This window comes from Megascapheus bottae, chromosome 25, assembly GCF_031878675.1.
Source record: "Megascapheus bottae isolate mThoBot1 chromosome 25, mThoBot2.hap1, whole genome shotgun sequence".
NCBI classification, from domain to species: Eukaryota; Metazoa; Chordata; class Mammalia; order Rodentia; family Geomyidae; genus Megascapheus; species Megascapheus bottae.
In genome coordinates this window covers 4,045,297-4,064,569 of record NC_143533.1, presented here as the reverse complement: position 1 = coordinate 4,064,569, position 19,273 = coordinate 4,045,297, and the positions used below count along the sequence as shown (strand labels likewise).

The window sequence follows — 19,273 nt, the reverse complement described above, 5'->3', positions numbered from 1 at the left end:
CACACACGTGGGGGGTACACTCCCTCTCGTGGTGTAAATGTAAGTTGGAGAGGCACCTGCTATTCTGAGCAAGGCACACCCCAGGACCTCCAAAGTTTCTGCTGCCCACATTCCTTGACATGCTTCGTAGTCACTGGTGATGAGTTGGGGAAATTTGCATAGGGCTTAAAGAGCATCTTGGGGGAAAAAAGGAATCAAGACTCAATCTTCTTTCCTTCTGAAGTTCTACATTAATTGGAACTTTTGATGACTAAATTAAGTCTAGACTGAGGATAGACAGGAAAGAACACTAAGCTCTCTCAAGAGTGAACTTGCCATAATCTAGAGGAGGGAACTCAGACTAAATTAAAGGCTGCAAGGACTGTTTAGGAAGTAATGGGGGCCAGACACCAGCGGTTCATGCTTGTAATCCTAGCTACTCAGGAGGTTGAGCTCTAAGGGTCTGAAGGCATGGACAGGAAAGTCCTTGAAACCGTCTCTAATTAACCACCAAACATTTCAGGTAGCATTCTGGACCCCTTGTGACACACACACACACACACACACACACGCACACACTTCTAGCATAACCACCAACAAGTATGTAAGGAGGCTGGAAAACTCTTTGTCAAGTTACTGGTATGGCAAACGGGATGGTTTAAGCCCCCAGGCACTCGATGCACCAGATTCTCCAGTAGTGGAAAGTTAGCACCCCCTAGTGGCAAGGGCCGGCAGTCTCTGATGTAGTTCGTATTTGTATTAATCCAGGCATTTAGTAGATTCATCCCAGAGAAGTAGATAGGATTCCTGGAGATCTCAGGTTCTGTGCCAGCATGAATACATACACGCATCCAGATCCTGCCTCAAACAATAAAATACAGGACCGGGAGTTTGGCCTAGTGGTTAAAGTGCTTGCCTAGCATGCACGAAGACCCGGGTTCGATTCCTCGGTACCACATACATAGGAAAAAGCCAGAAGTGGTGCTGAGGCTCAAGTGGTAGAGCTCTAGCCTTGAGAAAGTCCAAGGACAGTGCTCAGGCCCTGAGCTCAAGCCCAGGACTGGCAAAAAAAAATAAAAAATAAAATAAAATAAAATAAAATACAGGGGCTGGGAGTTTGGCCTAGTGGTAAAGTGCTTGCCTAGCATGCATGAATACCCGGGTTCAATTCCTTAGTACCACATACATAAAAAAAAAAAAAAGCGCTAGAAGTGGTGCTGAGGCTCAAGGGGTAGAGCTCTAGCCTTGAGAAAGTCCAAGGACAGTGCTCAGGCCCTGAGCTCAAGCCCAGGTCTGGCAAAAAAATAAATAAATAAAATACAAACTGACACCGGTGGCTCATGCCTGTAATCCTAACTACTCAGGAGGCTGAGATCTGAAGATTTTGTTTCAAAGCCAGACCAGGCAGGAATGTCCATGAGGCCCTTATCTCCAACAAACTACTCAGAAAAAGCTGGAAGTGGTGCTATGGCTCCAGTGGTAAAGCATTAGCCTTGAACAAAAGAGGCTTTAGGACAGCACCCAGGCCCTAGGACTGGTGGTAGGAGAGTAGGAGGAGAGAGAAGGAGAGAGGGGGAGAGAGAAGTGCTGGTGGCTCTCACCGTAATCCTAGCTACTCAGGAAGCTGAGATCTGGGGATTGAGATTCAAAGCCAGCCCAGGAAGAAAAGTCTCCATGAAACTCATCTCCAATCCCCCACTCAACAACTGGAATTGGCGCTGTGCTTCAAAGCGGCAGAGGGCTAGCCTTGAGCAAAAGAGCTCAGGGACGGCACCCAGGCCCTGAGTGTAAGCCCCACAAATGGGCCAAAAGAAAAAGAAAAAAAGTGACAAATGATCCCCCACAGTTTGGTGAAGTGAGAGACAATTTAAATGGCAGCTTTTCCTTACCGTAGCCTTCCTAGATCTAGTTGTTTGTGTTTAGGAGGAGGGGTACTGGAGTTTAAACTCTGCCTTGGGCTTGCTAAGCTGGTACTCTTACGGCTTGAGCCCCAGCTCCTAAATCCAGCGGAAGTCCACTTGCTCAACTCTAGCCAGCTTTGCCCCTTTCTTTCTTTTTCTCTTCTTCCCCATTTCATAGATAATTATGTAACCGATTGAATGCTTTCCTTCTTAGAAAGAGAGCATGGGTGGGGGTGTGTCCTCTTGATCTGTCTCCTGAGTAGCTAGGATTTCAGGCTGGAGCCACCACAGCTGGCTCTGAGCCTCACCTTCTGTGTTTCCATCATGTGCTGTCTGCTACTGAGCAGGGGGCGTGGCTCAAGTGCTCCCGGGCACCTGCCTGGACGAACACTGCCAGAGGCAAAGCCCCAATCCCAGCTGTATTGCACCAAAGGTGCTCAGAAATATTGGCCGAGTGGCAGCAAGAAGGTTTGGCCCTCAGTGCTGAGATGCCACCCAGCACGTGTTATCCTAACATCTTTTGTAGATGCCAGACACCCCGTGCCTCTCCCATCCAACTTCGGAATCAACGTGGTCGTTTTTCTAAACTTTTATTTTATAGCAATAGTCATGATTAGAGAAGTAAATAACACATTTAAAAACCTCAGGGCCAAAGGATGGCAGAGTATTTACAAACACGTACGGTGGGGATGGGGGGGGTGGCAAGACATGGATCTGGGGCTGGGATTCCACCCAGGACCCTGCCCCAGGCCCAGACACTAATGCCGGTTCCCAGGCCTCACCCACCAGCCACAAGGTGGGTTTAGGGAGCATCTGGTAGCTCAGTAGGCCTGGTGGGGAGACCTTCGAGATGATCTCCCATCCAAGGGGCTCCCCACATCCCCCACAGGCCAGCTCAAAGGAGCCTCTAGGAAGCACCGAAGGACAGGGGTGGTGTGGGTGGGGAGACACGCACACGCGTGTGCACATACTGTACCTTCACAGGATGGCAAGGGGAAGGGTTCTTTTGTACTTTGTCTTCTAAGTCTCCATGTCTACGGCATTATTATTATTATTGTTTTTATTTCTTTGACAGTGACATAAACTGAGGTAAACATCTGTGACCAACACCTCTCCTAAAGGGCAAAAGGGGTCCCAAACGCCACCAACAGAGACAGCGGCTGCAGTGGTGGCCACAGGAGCTCAGGGGCCAGGGCCTGGATTCGAGCCTGCTGCAGGGTCGAGCTGGTGGCCGCCTCTGCCACGAGAAGGCTGGACTACATACCTACAATCCCTCCCCAGCTCTAACACCCTATTACTACAAAGAGGGAGATGACTCCACACGGGGGAGGGAGGAGGGAGGAGGGAGGAGGGAGGAGAGAGAGAGAGCTAGGTGCAGGACATCTACTGTGGAATCTCACTTCCTTGTTATTGCAGGAGTCAGGATGTTTAGTGGCCTAAGGCAAAAGGAGAAATCGCGGCTGGAAGGGGGAGGGTCTGCTGGCCCCAGGTGGGCTAGGACAGTGATGGGGCCTTTCTCCAATGTGAGACTCGGCCCTTGGTGGAAGGAGGGGTTTGCTACTTACCTGGCACATTGGGCCCATGCCCCCCTGGGATGTGGGGTGTCCAGGATGGGGGCATACAAAGAAGAGCGGGGCCAGGCCCTGGGGCGACCACACACTGTAAACTGGACCCGGGCAGGGCAGGGGAGACCTATAGCCCTTTTGTGTGGTGGGACTTAGGGGCAATTGTGGGAAGGGTGGGATGGGTGGAGAAGTGGGGACTCCAGACTGGAGGGTGGGTGGTCCACACAAGGAGCCCCTTAAATACCCATGAAGCCCAAGAAGGCCCCAGGTGGAAGCAGTCCTGGTGGGCAGGGCATTGCCAGGCGGAGGGGCGGCCTCACCCCACTTGAGGTTATTGCAGGGCTCCCTCAAAGGCCTCTGCAGAGCACAGGGGGCCGGAGGGGGTGCAGGGTGAGGCGGGCAGGCTCTGTCTTAACAGCTGCGGCTAATGGTAGGTGCCTTCTTGTGAGTTCCCTGAGGGGTGTGTGGACTGCACATCTAGCCAGGCTGTGTAGTGGGCGCCCCCAGTGGGCAGGACAGGGCGAAGTGGGTGGCACACAGCCTGCAGTCCTGTTCTCAACACGGGGCACAGCAGCCACGCTCCCAGCCCTTCCACCCTACCCACGCCTGCCTTCTCCACACCAGGCTCGGGGGATGTGGCACAGGTCTGCCTCACTCCCAGGGGTGGGGGACACACTGCACCCCAATAGGAGACCCAGAAGCAATGTCTGTGACCATCTCACAGCCACGGGAGCTCAGGGACGGTCAGGGTGGGAGCCGCGGGTCCAGAGGGGCCCTGGGGAAGGCGCCCACGGGGGGGGGGGGTCTGCCCTCACTTCACCCTCAGGTGGTGGGGGGGCAGCTGAGACCCTGCCAGGAGCGCCCTATCCCTGAATTGGAATGGACACGGGTGGGGGGGGCGGGCTGAGGCGGCTGCCCGCCCTCCTGTGCTCGTTGTCCTCCTTTCGCTAGGGGGGGGTGGGGGGCCCTAGGTTCTGGGGGGGGGCTGCGCCTGGAAAACACTTAGGTGATATGCGGACATTTGCTACATTTTCTACGTTTTCCCAGGGGCCTGGCTCCTCGCCCCTCCCCCAGCCAGTGCCAGGGGGAAGTGGGGGGGGGGGAGGGCTTCTTCTGCCCAGCTCTGCGCCCGGGGTGAGGTGGGGGTGCCCTGCCAGGGGGTGCGAGGGTGCCAGGCTGGGGTTCCGGGGCTCCCACGGGAGGCCCCCGCGGCGCGGCCCGCGGGGTGGGGGGGGGTCCCGGGCGGGGGCCCGCGGGGCCCCCCGGGGGGTGGCGGCGGTGAGTGGCCGGTGGGGGCGGGCGGGCGGCTCAGACGCAGATCTCGATGGCCGTGGCCAGCACCACCTGCCCTTTGCCCTTATCGGGGCGGCCATCGGTCCTGCCGGGGGGGCCCGGGGGGGCCAGGCCGGCCTCGGGGGCCGGGACGGGCACGGGGCCGGGGCCCGCGGCGGGGGGCGCGGGCCGGGCCGGGCCCCCGCCGGCCTCCGTCAGCACCGTGCGCTTGAGCGGCCCGGGCGCCTCGAGGCGCAGCGGCCCCGCGGCGGGCGCGCGGTCCCCGGGCGGCCTGCGCGCGCGGTGGGACGGGCGGCGGCGCAGCTCGGAGGTGAGCTCGTGCTTGAGGAAGCGGAAGACCTCCTTGGCGGGGCCGCGGCGCTCGGGCTCCAGGGCCAGCAGGCGCTGGAACATGCGCAGGGCGGGCTCGGTGAAGCGGCGCCACTGCGACGGCAGCCCGGGGAGCCGGCCGCGCTGCCAGCGCACGAACTCCTCGAAGAAGGCGTCGGCGCCCGACGCCGCCTCCCACGGGAAGTTGCCGGTGAGCACGCAGAAGATGAGCACGCCGAAGGCCCACACGTCCACGCCCGTGTCCACCGCCAGCCCGTCGGCGCGGCCCGCCTGGCACACCTCGGGCGCCGTGTACGGGATGGTGCCGCTCACGCGCTTCACGCGGCAGCCCACGCGCCGCGTCATGCCGAAGTCCGCCAGCTTCACGCGCCGGCACTCGCGGTCGAACAGCAGCACGTTCTCCGGCTTGATGTCCCGGTGCACCAGCTGCCGCCCGTGCATGAAGTCCAGCGCCAGGCCCAGCTGCTGCACGCAGCGCTTCACCGTGTCCTCGGGGAGCCCCACCTGCCACGGGGGGTGGGGGGGCGGGACACGCTCAGGAGGGGGCGGGACACGCTCAGGAGGGGGGCGGGACACGCTCAGGAGGGGTGGGAGTGGGGGGTGGGGACACCCCCCTCCCCCGCACCCTGTCCTGCACCCCGCCCCCAGCCACCTCTCCTGCACCCAGACCTCCATCCTGCCCCCTTCCCTCCCCCCAACACCATCATCATCCACCTGGCCCAGCACATGGCGGGTGACAGCCTGGGTCCCCTCCCTGTGCCCCTCCTGAGAGGCTTCTTTCTGGACTGGGTCCCACCACTCCTCCCAGGGTGCTTGTCACAGGGAAAACTGTCATCACCATCAGGCAGATCACGGTGCTTGCTGCTTGTCCTCCCCTCCCTCTCCCTCCTGGGAGTAGGCCTGGCTCTTCTCTAGTGTCCTAAAGAGCCTTGGGTTCAATCCTTGTTGATGAAGTCGTCTCTCACTCTGGGGACCCCGGAGAATCACCTCCTGTCCCCATGCCACCGTGCCCCCCGAAGTACCTGGGGAGGGATGATGTCGAACAGGTCGCCGGCAGGTGCGTACTCCTGGGCGAAGACGTAGCAGTCCTCGGTCTCGAAGACCACGTCAAAGACCTTGATGATGAAGGGGCTGGAGGACAGGCTGTTGGTGACGCTCACCTCCCGCAGGAAGTTCTTCAGCTTCGTTTTGCTCTTGTTCACAAACTTCAGTGCCATCTTGGTGCCTGCCAGGGGCCACAGCAGCAGCAGTGAGACTCCTCCCTTCCCAGCCATCACAGCTGTCTACACCTTCCTTCCTGCAGCGTCTGTCTAGCTCATTTCCAGGGGCCAGGACTAGCCTGGACTTACAGACAGGAAACAAATCAGAGAGGAGAGACGACTGCACACAGATCACACAGCAGAGCGGACCTGAGCCTACACCGGGCCTCGACCCTGATGGAACGGGACTGGAACGGCTCCCTGAGCGCCATAGCTTCAAGTCTTACACCATGAGTGTCTCCAGTGTATCTGTCTGGAGTCCAGCATACAGCAGGTGCTCTGCAAATGTTTGAGTGGATGAATGAGGAAGGAACAAGACACTGTAAAGGTTTCCGATGGGCTGGTGTGTCTCTACCTTGGCGTATGGCTGGGGACGGCATAGATCCCCGTCTTTAGTGTTTCACATTCACAGGTCACGCTCCATGGCGACCCCATGAAGCAGGCTCTTGCAAGCAGCAACCAACCAGGTGATCCCTGGTCTAGTCTTCTTCCTGCTACCCTTAATTGACAAGAGGCCTTGCCCCAGCTGTGTGCAGCTGTGTGAGCTCCTGCAGCTGCTGTTTCCATGCGCCCCAGGGGGGCTTAGGCTGTGGGGAGGCATCAAGCCCAGTGGTTCATCAAGAGGGCCCTGGCGCAGACCCCCCACGGCTGACCCAAAGGCCCAGAGCAGATCATCCTCCAGTGTGCGCCAGCTGCCCCCACTCCAGCCCCACGGATCTGCCGCCCTGCACTCACCTGTGCCCTTGTAGGCCACCAGGTCCACCTTTCCATAGGTGCCCTTGCCCAGCTCCCGAACAAGCTCATAGTGCTTGGTGACATCACTGGCGGCCAGTGTGCGGAGGGTCAACGCCTGCATGTCCTCGGTGAGAAGGGGCACGCCTGTGCCCGGCGTAGGGGCGGCCCCCGGCCCGCAGCAGGGCAGGGAGTGGGGCGGCTCAGGCTCTGGGCAGCCCACACTCATCTTATCCCTGTCGTGAGAGTGTAGCATGGAGAGAGAGACAATCAGGCCAGGGGCTTCTTTCCTACCTACCTCCTGCCTCCCCAGCACCCAGGCTCTCCCCCACGCTGGTCCCTGTGCCAGACATGAGATGCCACAGAGAAGGAGGAGGAGACAGGCAACTTTGTCCTGTCGCCTTTCCCCAAGCTTTTTAACCCCTCTCAGCACTTGTATACCACTGATGGCTGTGTCTCATGCTGTCACCTACAGTGCCAGGCAAGGCACCTGTTATGTCACACTACAACATGGACACCTATTGAGTTTACACCCTGGGATCCATCCCAGGACCTCACACACACTAAGCACAGGCTCTTCTCCCTGAGTCATACCTCAGCCCACTCACGAGTACACACCACACACCTGCTGGTCTCTAGATGTGCAGCGATGCCCTGGGGACCAGGACTGAACTGATAACACACAAATGCCTGCCCTCAAGGACCGGCCGTCCCAAGGAAGATAGGTGATAAGCAGTGATAAACAGACAACTTATATATGATACTCAGAGGTGACACAGGCCATCTGGAAAGAAGGCAGGTAGTAAGGCAAGGTTGCACAAATATCTCAGCTGTGCAGTTACAGCATGCGCTCCCAAGGAGAGGATTTCCCTTATAGATACACACAGTGCAGCTGGGGACCCATTTTGTCCCTGCCCTTAGACACAGTGCCTGTGCCACAGAGGCTCTGCCTGTCCCCTTTGGCACCACACATACTGGATATCTTCCCGGACAGGCTGTCATGGCTGCTGCTTGTCTCAAGTGGCCTGGGGTTTCTGAAGCTGCCTGAGGCCATTGGGAAGTTGGGTGTAGGGCTGGAGATGGGACACTTGCAGCCTTGAGCAGGAGAGCCAAGATAACAAACTTCCTTGTCGCCTTATCTTCCAAGCAACCATCTGTAAAGTGGGGGGTATGAGACTCTCAAGCCTCCACTCACCAAAGGATCTGAGAGAAAACACGGATTCAGAGCCAGCCAGCCCAGTCTGAATGCTAACCCTAGTCACTTGCCATTTGGATGTCCCTGCACAGTGGACTTCATGTCTCTGTGCCTCAGCTTCCCATCTACAGAAGGGACAGTGTTTCCTCCCGGTAGTTGTGACGTGGATTAAGTAAGCACGGGGGGGGGGGGGGCACTTGGTCTATCATAGGTGTTCCATGTGTCATCTCTGGTGTGGTGACCACGGCCTCCTGCCAGCGTCCACTCTGCTAGGCCTGGCTGCAGGACAAGAACCTCCAGGGGCTTCTCCAAAAGGCTTCCTGTTTCTTCCCCATCTCCTCGGCGGCACGACCCAGCCTCCCACTTCACAGGGAGAGGAGGAACATCAGGAGGGAACTTCCTGGCCTCCCACCCAACCACGGCACAGTTCCATCTTCAGTCCTCTCAGCTGGCTGGGGTGCGGTGCCCCCCCCCCACCCGCCTTGGCTTCCATCCTTCTGTTCCCCCAGGATCTTGCCATCCCCATTCATGAAGCAGTTCTCCCGCCCCCAGCTGCGGCCTTCTCTTTCCAAGTTTATTCTGATCACAGCATGTGCCAGGGACTCCTAGTCTGCCGCCTGGTGGCTCTCACTGACCCCTGGAGGGAGGAGGGACACCAGGCCCTCCTGTGTCCAGCCTCACCCGCTGTTCCTGTCACTATGACTCCATGGAGTCCCAGACTCAGGCTGGGTGGCACGGAGCCTCTGTGGAAGCCATGGCTGGACTACAGTGGGGTAACTGGGCTACAACAGGGGCCTCTCTCCTCACAGCAGTCTCGCTTCAGATTTAGGGTAGCCAGGGCTCAGTTCTTTCAAATCCTGTTGGATGTTCACCTAGCAATTCGATAGGAAAGCAGGGGGTCAGCTCAATGTCAGCTGGAAGGGACACTTCTGCGTCTTGGGCCTTCGATGAGCAGTGGGGGCTGTCCTCTAGGGGTCTGAATGAATGCACAGCCTTCTTTGCCTTAACCCCACTTGGCAGAGACGGAGAGCACTTGTGTGTGTAAGCATGGGTATGCACAAGAACAAACTACCCCAGCTGTGGGTTTCATCCTCTCTCATCCCACAACCCAGGCCTGTTCTCAAGGTGAAAGCAGATAAGGAAATCAAGCCACACCCCATCCCGCCGTCACCTCATCTCCCAGGTACGCAGATGCTTCTGACCCACTTACGACGCGTGTGACCTCAGAGCCAGGGTGGGGAGCAACAGACTGCACAGGCCTGAGGCTGAGTGGCCTTGGCCTTCATCCTAACGTGTGCCACTTTTCAGTGGGTGACCTTGATTGAGTCCTGCCATTTCCCTGGGCCTCAGCTCACGCTTTTATGGGAGATGAGAATGAAGATGCCTGTACTAAATGCACACTTACTGCCAGGCCCGCCCTGAGGACCCCTCAGCCACCTTCATATACCATTACCTTAGGATGAGAGGACACAGATGAAATGACTGGGACTGTGCCTTTCCCAAGTGGTTAGGGCATCTCACCCAGAACTGGTGGCAAACTGAGACTCAGAAGAGAGTAAAGCCTTGGCAAGGAGGCTGTGCTATCTTCATGGATGCTGCCAAGCCCTGCTGAGGTGCCAGGCCCTAGGGAAGTATGACCCATCTGCCTCGAAGATGGCTGGAAGCGTGTAGGCACACATGTCTGCCATGAGGGTATTGTGGTCCTCTGGGGGAACTCCATCGTCACTGTCACCCCACCCACTTGGAGTCAGCTGTGGACTGGGTGTTGCTGGCAGCTTCACTGACCTCTGCTCCTTCCATGTGGTATGGTTGGCACCAGTCCACCCATTCAGGCTGATGGCTATCCCACGGAATCCTCAGGCCCTGCACCCCAAGAGTGCCCCTGCTGACTCCGGGGGAGACCTGCTACCTTCCATGTATGTGGCTAAGGGCAGGTAGGGGACCTTAGTCTCCATGGCAACAGTCATAGCTCTTTTTGGGAGGGCCATGATGATGGAGGAGGGCTTTCCAAGTCAGAAGCAAGATGGAACCACCTACCACTTCCTGTTGGCGGGCAGCTTGGGCTGGGTGCCACTCTGTGAAGCTACATGCTACATCCAGCACAGCACCCAATGCAGGGAGTTCTGAAATTCCCATTCCCTAGTGTGTGTATACCTACTAACACAGAGCAAGTACATGCACAAATGTACACACACACACAGGTGTACACACACACACACACACACACACACACACACAGAGTGCTGCCAGCTTGGCAGGAAATTTCCCTTGATGAGTCCTGATGGAGAACCCTAAAAAAGGGGTGAGAAACTTCCTAGATTTCACAAAAACAGCAGGATCGAGGTCTAACTGATCTGTACAATGCTCATTCAGTGTGAGTGCACAACGGGATGACTTTGTTAAGTGCAGAGTTGGACGACTTTGTTAAGTGCAGAGTTGGACAGCTATCACCACACCTGACGGATGCTGTCCACTTTTTACAGATTAGAAGAGGGGTCCGAGATGCTGGGGTTCTGCTATGGCTGTAGCAGAGACTGCCGTCTGATCACCAAGCACAGGTCTCCTTTTCTGTACACACAAGTCTCAGTGGCCCAGCAGGCACCACATTCAGTGCTTGGCCTTCTTTCACGAGGTGTGGCCATGAAGCTTGCTTTCTCCACTGGGATCTGGAGAGATGTGGCAGGTGTCATTGTCAAGCCGCTGCTGCTCAGAAATGTGAGACACTCCTCCATTCTCTCTTCTTCTGGATGCCAGCCTGAAGTAGAGGATCCTCAGGCCCTAAAACATTGTGGCAGCCCAAGGAAGAAGGGACCTGGGTCCTGAAAGCAGGATGTGGAAGGCTCCCTGCTGGTGAGAGAATTACCTCTCTATACTGTTCTGACATGGGTTTGTTTGTTCCAGTAACTAGTCCTAGTCTGAATCTGAGTTGACTAGCAAGGGCTGAGATTTGAACCTCAGCATGTTCAACTATCTGGAATACCACCAGAGGTTACACAGGATGGTGATGACACAGAGACCAAGAGATAAGAGAAATAAAAGAGGTGATGGAGACGACAGGTCGTGTGGAAGGAGGGCCTGCTCTGGGAAAATATTACCTTATGCCTGGTGCTTTGCTAACCACCATGGGTTAAATTTAAATCAGGTGACAATCACAACCACCCTGCTGAATACATGCTTGCACCTGTTTTACACAGGGGGTTAAAGCCCCTCCACAGCCCCTGTGGAGATGGAGTTGTTTTAACACCATGAAGAGGTAGTGTTGCTGAAACCAGGTCATGAGAGCTCTGCTTTTGTGAATGGGCTAATGCCACTACCATGAGTGGGTTCCTGGCAGACCCAACTCCCTTTTGGCCTCTCTTTCGCCATCCCATCTTCCACCATATGCTGACACAGCACAGTGCCAGCACCTTGACCTTGGACTTCTCAGCTTCCAGAACCTCGAGACACAAATCTCTCTTCATTCGGAACCACCCAGGCTGCAGCTCTGTCTCACCAAGGCACTGGATGAACAGACAAAGGCAGCTGTGAAGTACAGATGGGCTGCGTGACTTGTTCAAAGCTCATGATTGGCAAGGCTGGGGTTTGAACTCAGGCAAGACTTCCTGTCTCAGGCTTCTGGTGTCTATAGTGTTCTCTCAGGCCCCCAGTAGCAGATGTAGGCAGACTGTAACACCCCACGTGACATGATGGAGAGGAAGTGTGTCCCCCGTCCGTTGAGGGGACGAAGAATGGGAAGCTGGGAGCCAATCTGCTGTCATTTCTGTGGAGGAAGAGGCCGGATCAAGGGAGGGCAGTCAGGCCTCTCCCCTCCTCCTCCTAGGACCCAACAATTCTGCCTCCATGCCTAAGCCTCTGGCTCTATGGGGCCTATGCTATGTCTTCATCATGTGCAAACACACTGGCTGGATCATGCTCCCTTATTTGCATTAGTATTGCTAAGTCCCTGTGAAGATGGGAGCTGTGAGATGGACATGAGGTCATGAGCCAGGACCTCCCACCAGCTTCCCTGTGAGTTGAACGCCTCGAGCTTGCATGGTGACCTTTGTTGTACTGTCTCACCAGCCTTCAGGTCCCACACTCTGCCCTCTTTTGATAGGCAAGCAGATAAACTGCCTTCAGGCCCCAGGTCACTCTGTCCCTGCCCTGCTCATCCATCACACATGTGGCAGTTCTTGGGACAGCTATGTGTTTTATCCTGACAGGCATGGTTCCTGTTCTCTTTAGGTGTGGTTCCTTTGCCTGGGTCCACCCAGGACTTCAAAGGCAACGTTGTTCCAGCCTGGTCAACTCCTGTGTCCATCCCATTAGCCAGAGATTTGACCAAAGATGACCTAACGGCATGCAGCCAGAGCCATCGGAAAGAAGTCCCTCAGCCTGGGCCACCGAGCTGGGGGGCAGGTCCACAGCCTAGAGCACTTGTCTCTGTCACCACCAGTGGGGAGGCCTGCCTGCCAAGGAAGCCACAATGAGGAGCAGGGCTGGGAGATGACGAGTTTCGGTGACTTTGAGACGGAATTCTAGCATGCCGAAAACCATCTTATTTCATGAATCAGTATATTTCGTTTTTGGCTGAAGGAAGCTGGTTGAGTTGAGTTTATGTAACTCCCGATCTAAAGACTCCAGTGTACCCACAACCCAGCAAGGAAGTCAGGAGCTCCTTGAAAGGCAGGCAGCCCCTGCCTTAATCACACTGCTATTCCCAGCACTGAGCCAGGGCGACAAGTGCCAGTGAATAATTCCTTACGTGTTTGGGAAGTTGTAACTTTTTATAACTTGGCTTTCAAGCATTTGACCTTGTGGGTACCTCGCTGTCCCCCAGGGGCTGCATGCCACGTCACCAGCCCCAGTTTGATGAAGGATGATTGGTTCAGGTGCACAGAATCCATTGTGGGCTGAGCCAGCAGTCAGGGCATCTGCAGGATGGGGGTGCAGTCACCCCCCACATATTCCCAGTCCCTGGGACGGCACAGATGTGAGCAGCCAGGAGTAGCACTGAGAGAGATTGGAGGGGCCACAAGACAACAAAGGAAAGGGACTGTCCTGTCATGGAATCCTCCAGAATGTGAAGACTATTACAGATTCCAGCTTACAGATGAGAAAACCAAGCCACAGAGTGCTTATCTAGTTTATTTTGACACAGGATCTCACTCTGTAGCCCAAAGTAGCCTCCAGCCTCACCATCCTCCTGCCTCAGCTGCCCCAGGACCTGGGATTACAAGTGTGTGCCATCACACCACGCAGTAGTACTTGGGCCTTGAAGAACTTAATTCTTGCACGTTCCTGTCTCTAAAACAATATAGCTGGAGTGACCACTTCTGTGACTGCTTCAGCCATGTACATTTAAGCCACGTATGTGTCACCCTTGCAGTTGACCCCTCTTTACAGATGAGACTTAAGAGTTGCCTAGCAACTTGCCAGAAGTCCCTCAGCCCGTGAGCAGCAGAGCTAGGAACTGAGTCTCAACTGCCTCCCTGCTGTCTAATACTCTGTCTTCAGCACCACAGGAGTGGACAGCACCCAGACAGCTCCAGTGCCAAGTGTGTGTGTGTGGGGGGGGGGTGACTGCTGGGGGCTGGACTCTGGGTCCCTATGGACATTTATTTAACCAAGTTCCTACTGATGGGTACTTGGTCATGCTCAGAAGTTATTTTGCAGAGGGTAGAGGTGCAGTTATATGGTAAGCTCTAGAAGCAGGCTGCTGGGTTCAAGGGCAGGTGAATATGGAATCTCTGCAGGATACCCAGTGTACCCTGGAGCTGTGCCAGCCCTGGCTGTGTAGGTGAGTGCTGCTTCTGGATGGGGCATAGCAGCTGCCACCAGCTCCCACAGCCCCTCTGGGTCTCCATATCACTTCCAGATGAGGTCAGAGCAGATGTTAGCCAAGGTATCTGAAGGGTGCCCAGAGCCAACTGTAGTCACCTTCTACCCACTCCCCTCTCAGCTATCACAGTAACTTCTTAAAGGGCCCTACAACCACTTCTTACTTTCCTTCTTCCCTTCTTCTCTTCCTTCGGAGAGAGTGTCTTACTATGGAGCCCAGGCTAGCTTGTAACTCATGATCTTCCTATCTTAGCTTCCCAAATGCTGAGATTACAGGTGTATACGACCATGCTCAGTTCCCAAAGCCTATTCTTGATTCAGTAACCCATTGCCTGGGGGCTTAGCTTCCCCCCAATCCCCCAGGCTCCCACCTTTTTGCAAAATCCTTCCCCAGGCCTTCCAGTACCTTTCTTCTCCCCCTCCACTGCCCTACTCAACACCCCAGCCTCCCTGCAGGTTCCTGAGCTTTCAGTTCCTCTGCCGGGACCCTGAACAGCTCTTCCCTCCACATCTACTTGGTATGGTTTCTTGGTGGCGTTCTGCTCAGATAACGCCTTCCCCTGTCTCCCGCAGCCCCCCCCCCCCCGGCATGTCCTCCCTCTCTTCCTTGTTCCCTGCTCTATTTCCCCAGCAGTGTAGATCACCTTCTAGGTATTACATAAGCTCCCGAGGACAACTGCCCCCTCCTGCTAGATCTCAGGCCCCCAGAGGGCAGGGGCTCTTTCCCAGCTGTGCCTCCCCAGAACTACACAAGGCCTGGCACAGACCAGCACTTAGTAAATATCTGTAGGGCGAATGAACAGCTGTGTCTCAGGGGAGAGAAGGGGAGACTGAGAGAACAGAAATGGTGGGGGGAGACGTCACAGAAGCAGAAGGAACTAGGCATAGCAGGGAAGCAGTGCTATCACAGGAAAGTGCCAGAAGTCAGACCAGCCCACCTGCCAACCCTGCATGAAGGCTCTACCGGAGGGAGCCAGAGAACTGGGGCCCAGTGGCTGCCCTGACCTTTCACAGAGGGTCAGCCTGTGCTCAGGAAGTTGGGCCCTCCCTGGGTCCCCAAGATAGATGACCCAGCCTGATCCCCTGCCTCTGCTGCCTCACACATCCTCAGAAGGGCGTCCCTGCTCTCTTCACTGGATTCCCACTGCAGAACACTCCTGGTTACTGCCAAGAGGAAGGGGCCAAGCCAGGCCTGTGGGCCCCAGATCAAGACTGGAGAAGTGCTTTGAGGGGCTCTGGCCTCTGCCACTGTCCCTAGGAGTCTTGCTGAGAATGCCCACCTTGTAGGGCAGGCTTACAGGGAGAATGAAACGGGCACTTCCTGAAGTGCCTGGCACAGGGCATCTGCTTAGGAGTTTCTTGGCTGGCTGAGGGGCCTGGGCCCTGGATCTTGGGGACTTTGAGAGATCTGGGTTTTTTAATGCCATCCATAAAGGCTAAACCTCTCCCCTGACCCCACTCAAGCCAGAGGGGCTGTGCTCGCCTAATCCAACACCCATCTCCCAGATGAGGAAGAAAGCTATGGAAGCTGGAAGCCCCTTCCTCCTCACCACACCCCCACAGAGCTGCTTGAGCTCCTTTGTGCTGGGTGTGTGGCTCCGTGTCTGTTCAGCTCTGGCCCCCACTCCTGGCTGCTGCGCCCCACCGCTTCCCCAGGGCACATCCTGCTGCTTATTAATAGTCTGTGCTGTGGCCGGTTCGCAGCTGGGGCCCAGAGTGGAACAGGCTGCCGGGCCTCTGGGAGCAGGCAAAGCCCCGGGCCTCACCCTCTGCATAGTGGAGGGTCCTGGGTCCAAGGCAACTCCAGGCAGCAAAGAGCTCTGCTGAGGGGTGGTGGGCAAGCCCCAGGGTAGAAGAGATGATAGAGGGTCACTGTCCTGTAGGGCCTCAAGGACCTGGATTTCTGTCTCAGTGAAATGCACAACAGACCCTAGGCCTGAGCAAACCCTTCCTGAAGGCGACATGTGTGCTTCTAGGCCCTCACAGGGGAAGCAACACATGGCTCTATCCTGGGCCTGGTTCCTGGAGACCAGGAAGCCCTGGGGGTGCTGCTGCTGTCTATGCCCTCTCTGCACCGTGCTCCCAGAAGGCTCCGGAAAGCCTTCCAATGAGCCCCCATCTCTACACGTGAGACTGCATTCCCTTTTTTGATCCTTCGAGGGTAGATATTGAACTTTCGGTGGACACAATGCATTCACAGACAGTCATTTAGCAAACACTCACTGACTGAGCCAGCTGCATCGGCAACCCTATAAGGCCGGTGCTAGAATCACCTCCCACAGGTCAGAACCAGAGACAGGTGAAGGACCCCCTTCCTGACAGGAGGGTGCACAGGGCTTTCCTACCTGGGATATGAACTGCAGCTCCTGCTCCTCCCAGCTGGCCCTTCTTGCTAGAATCAGAAAGTTGCCCGGGACCTCTCTGGGGTCTGATCAGGAGAAGGATGAGGCTTCCCTGTCCTTTCTAGCCTACCTGTCCTGTATCCCAGCCCCTCAGCAGCATCCCTGCACACAGAGGCAGCTGGAACATTCTCTGCCTCTCAGGTGATGGCTAAAGCCTAGGAGAAGGAAAGCTATGCAGTGGGAAGTCACGGCAGGTGCCCTGGCCTGGGGCAGTTCATTTGCGGTGGAAGGGGGGAGCAGGAAGGAAGCCAGGCTTCTCTGGTAGTGGTACTGTTGGCAGGGGTGGTACTTGCTCACGGCATCTGGCCACCCACCTTAGGATGCAAGGAGCCCCTCCCCCCACCAGACCCACTTTACTGACTAGTCCAAGGTCATGGTAGGGAGTGGTGGAAGTGGGATTCAAACCCACATGGGTAGATGCCAGAGTCACCTATACTTCCTGCTCTAGGCTTAATGTAAAGTCATCCTAGGGGCTACATAAGATGAGGTCTACTGCATGAACTCTGACTGGTGTGGTTTCCTATAAATGGGGGTTCAAGTGGAAAGCTCAATCAGAGAGATGGAGACGTGGTTCAGATGGTAGACCACCAGCTAATGAGTGCAAGTGTTAGATAGTGAGGTCGAGTCCTAGTCTTGGACAAAAATAAAGAAAGCTGTCTTCACTCTTCTGTGACCATGGGATTGAAGAAGGGACAGGGGATTTCATTGCACTCACAGGTTCAGGGCTGCCTGGTGTTGCGTTCAGAGGGTTGGGAGCCCAGGCCAGGAGGTCATCGCTAAGTCTAGGCCTAACTTGAACAGCCTAGCTGAGAGTGGAGAGGGCTTTCTCCCAGGGGACAGGACTAGGACTGGGCCAGGGGGACCACCTTGGACAGAGTTCTAAGACAAGGTGAGAACTCAGCTTCAAACCCCTCAGTAGGGCAAGCTCTGTGCTTTTACGTACTATGAACTCAAAGACCCTTGCCCTTTCTTGTTTTCCTTCCTTCCCTCCCTCCCTCCCTCCTACTCTCTCTCTCTCTCTTCATGCTCTCTTTCTTTTGGGAGATCTTGTCCCAGGTTCTTTGCACATCTCCATCTCATTATCCTGGTTTTACAGATAGCTAATTTGAGCCTCAGAAAGACTAAGAGCCTTGTTGATGGTCACACAGCAGCGAAGTGAAGTTCAAACCCAGGCAGAATCCAGAGAACCTGTGCTCTTAACTCCAGGACTCTGCCACCTCTTTTGAACCCAGGCTTCCATAGACCTTTATCCAGAAGGGAGACACAACTGTGAGTCCAGTGCTGGCTTCTGGCCCCAGCCCATCTACTTGGCAGCAGCTGTGAACTGCATTAATGTTTAGGGAAAATCTTTTGTTGTTGTTGTTGTTTGTTTGTTTGTTTTGACAGTGCTAAGGTGAAACCCAAGGCCTTGCCCAGACTAAGCAAGCTGTACATCAAGTCACACCCCGATGTCAGTATTTTTGCATGTTAGCTGACTCCTGGTAGACCAGCCTATAGAACTAAGTCCTAGAAAGTCACAACAAGCTTACATTCAAGGTAGTTTGTAATCTAATGTTTCTCTGAGACCCAGATAACTCTCTTCCTTCAACAGTCCTCACTAAAACCTGGGCTGAGACCCTGAGACAATGTGCTGGCAGAGTGAACAGGCCTTTGGTGGCTGAATACCTTTGGCACAGGGTAAGGTGTAAAATGGGCCAAGAGGGAAAATCAGGGCCAGGTTTGTATCATTGCCCAGCCCTGGACAGCCGGATGCACACGGATCTGTTTACATTCTCCCCTGGTCTTGTGGGAGGCAGGGAACAAACACAGATGAAGATTGCTCATTGAGCAAACAGTTTTCTAGCTTCTACACCAGTGCCTATGTGGAGGCCAGCAGCGGAGGCCAGGAGGTCACATTAGTAAGTGAACAGGCAGGGAGGGACTTGTCTAAACAAGGTGGACATTCTTTGCCTCTGGCCCAGGTTTGCCACATCCTCTGATTTCTGTTTTTTAGAAAAGAACTTCTAAATCAGTATTTGAATATGAACACTCCTAATTAACAAAAGTGGACAGGTGAGATCCTGGATCCATAAAATGCATCTCTGGGCTACATAAGATGCTGGGTGCTAGATTTAGCAACTCCCATGTGGCTAGAACAGGATAGCCCTGGTCTCCTGAAATGCAGAGTCTATAGATATGCAGACAAACTTTCAGAGCTCGTGGAGACACATGCCACTGTCCCCAAGCCACCTATCGGCTGACCAATCACATCTAGCTCTTGACTAGGTGCCAGCCTAGATCAAGTCAAAAGGGGAGGTAGGTGGAGGTAAGGGCTGCTCCTAAGCAAGCCTAGAGTAGGTCAGGGTTGTTAGAAGATCTGGAGGGGACAGGACAGGGCGGTGGAGATACTTTAGTCTGGATTCTGTGGGGAGCCACTGCAGGTTAGACAGGAAGAGAGGTCTTCCTCCCAGTTCCCCTCTGGCTTCTGAATGATTTTCTGGGGTAACAGTAACTCCCACCTTTGCTCTTCAGTTTGATTTTATTCCTTTGCCTGTGGGTTTGTGACAGGTCTTAGGTTCCCACCCACTGGGGAAAGGAATTCCTTCTGAGATGGGCCCACTCAAGGCCCACCTGGATGGCTCTCTCTCTCCATTCAACTCAAATCTACTTCCACCCTGCTGGCTCTGACAGAGCAGCTGGCTCTGTAATTCTCTCTGGGAAACGCCACATGCACTTCCCAAGGTCACCCAGTCTTTAGGGGCAGCTGGCTCTCCAGCAGCCCAGTCTACCTCAACTATCCTTGGCTTTGCAGGACAGG

At 55.4% G+C, this 19,273-nt stretch overlaps 1 protein-coding gene across 2 annotated transcripts in view; it reads right to left on the bottom strand.

Annotated features, from left to right (window-relative positions):
- Window positions 1-4,546: 4,546 nt before the first annotated feature.
- Sbk1 (SH3 domain binding kinase 1) overlaps window positions 4,547-19,273 on the bottom strand; it is a 34,423-nt gene continuing 19,696 nt past the window's right edge. For both annotated transcript variants that reach the window (XM_090357884.1, XM_090357885.1), the window contains exons 2-4: window positions 7,063-7,295; window positions 6,091-6,293; window positions 4,547-5,572 (exon numbers count right to left, since the gene is read on the bottom strand). In XM_090357884.1, coding sequence (XP_090214010.1) covers window positions 4,754-5,572; window positions 6,091-6,293; window positions 7,063-7,288 — 1,248 coding nt within the window. In that variant the 5' untranslated portion in view covers window positions 7,289-7,295 and the 3' untranslated portion in view covers window positions 4,547-4,753. The remainder of the gene's footprint in view (window positions 5,573-6,090; window positions 6,294-7,062; window positions 7,296-19,273) is intronic.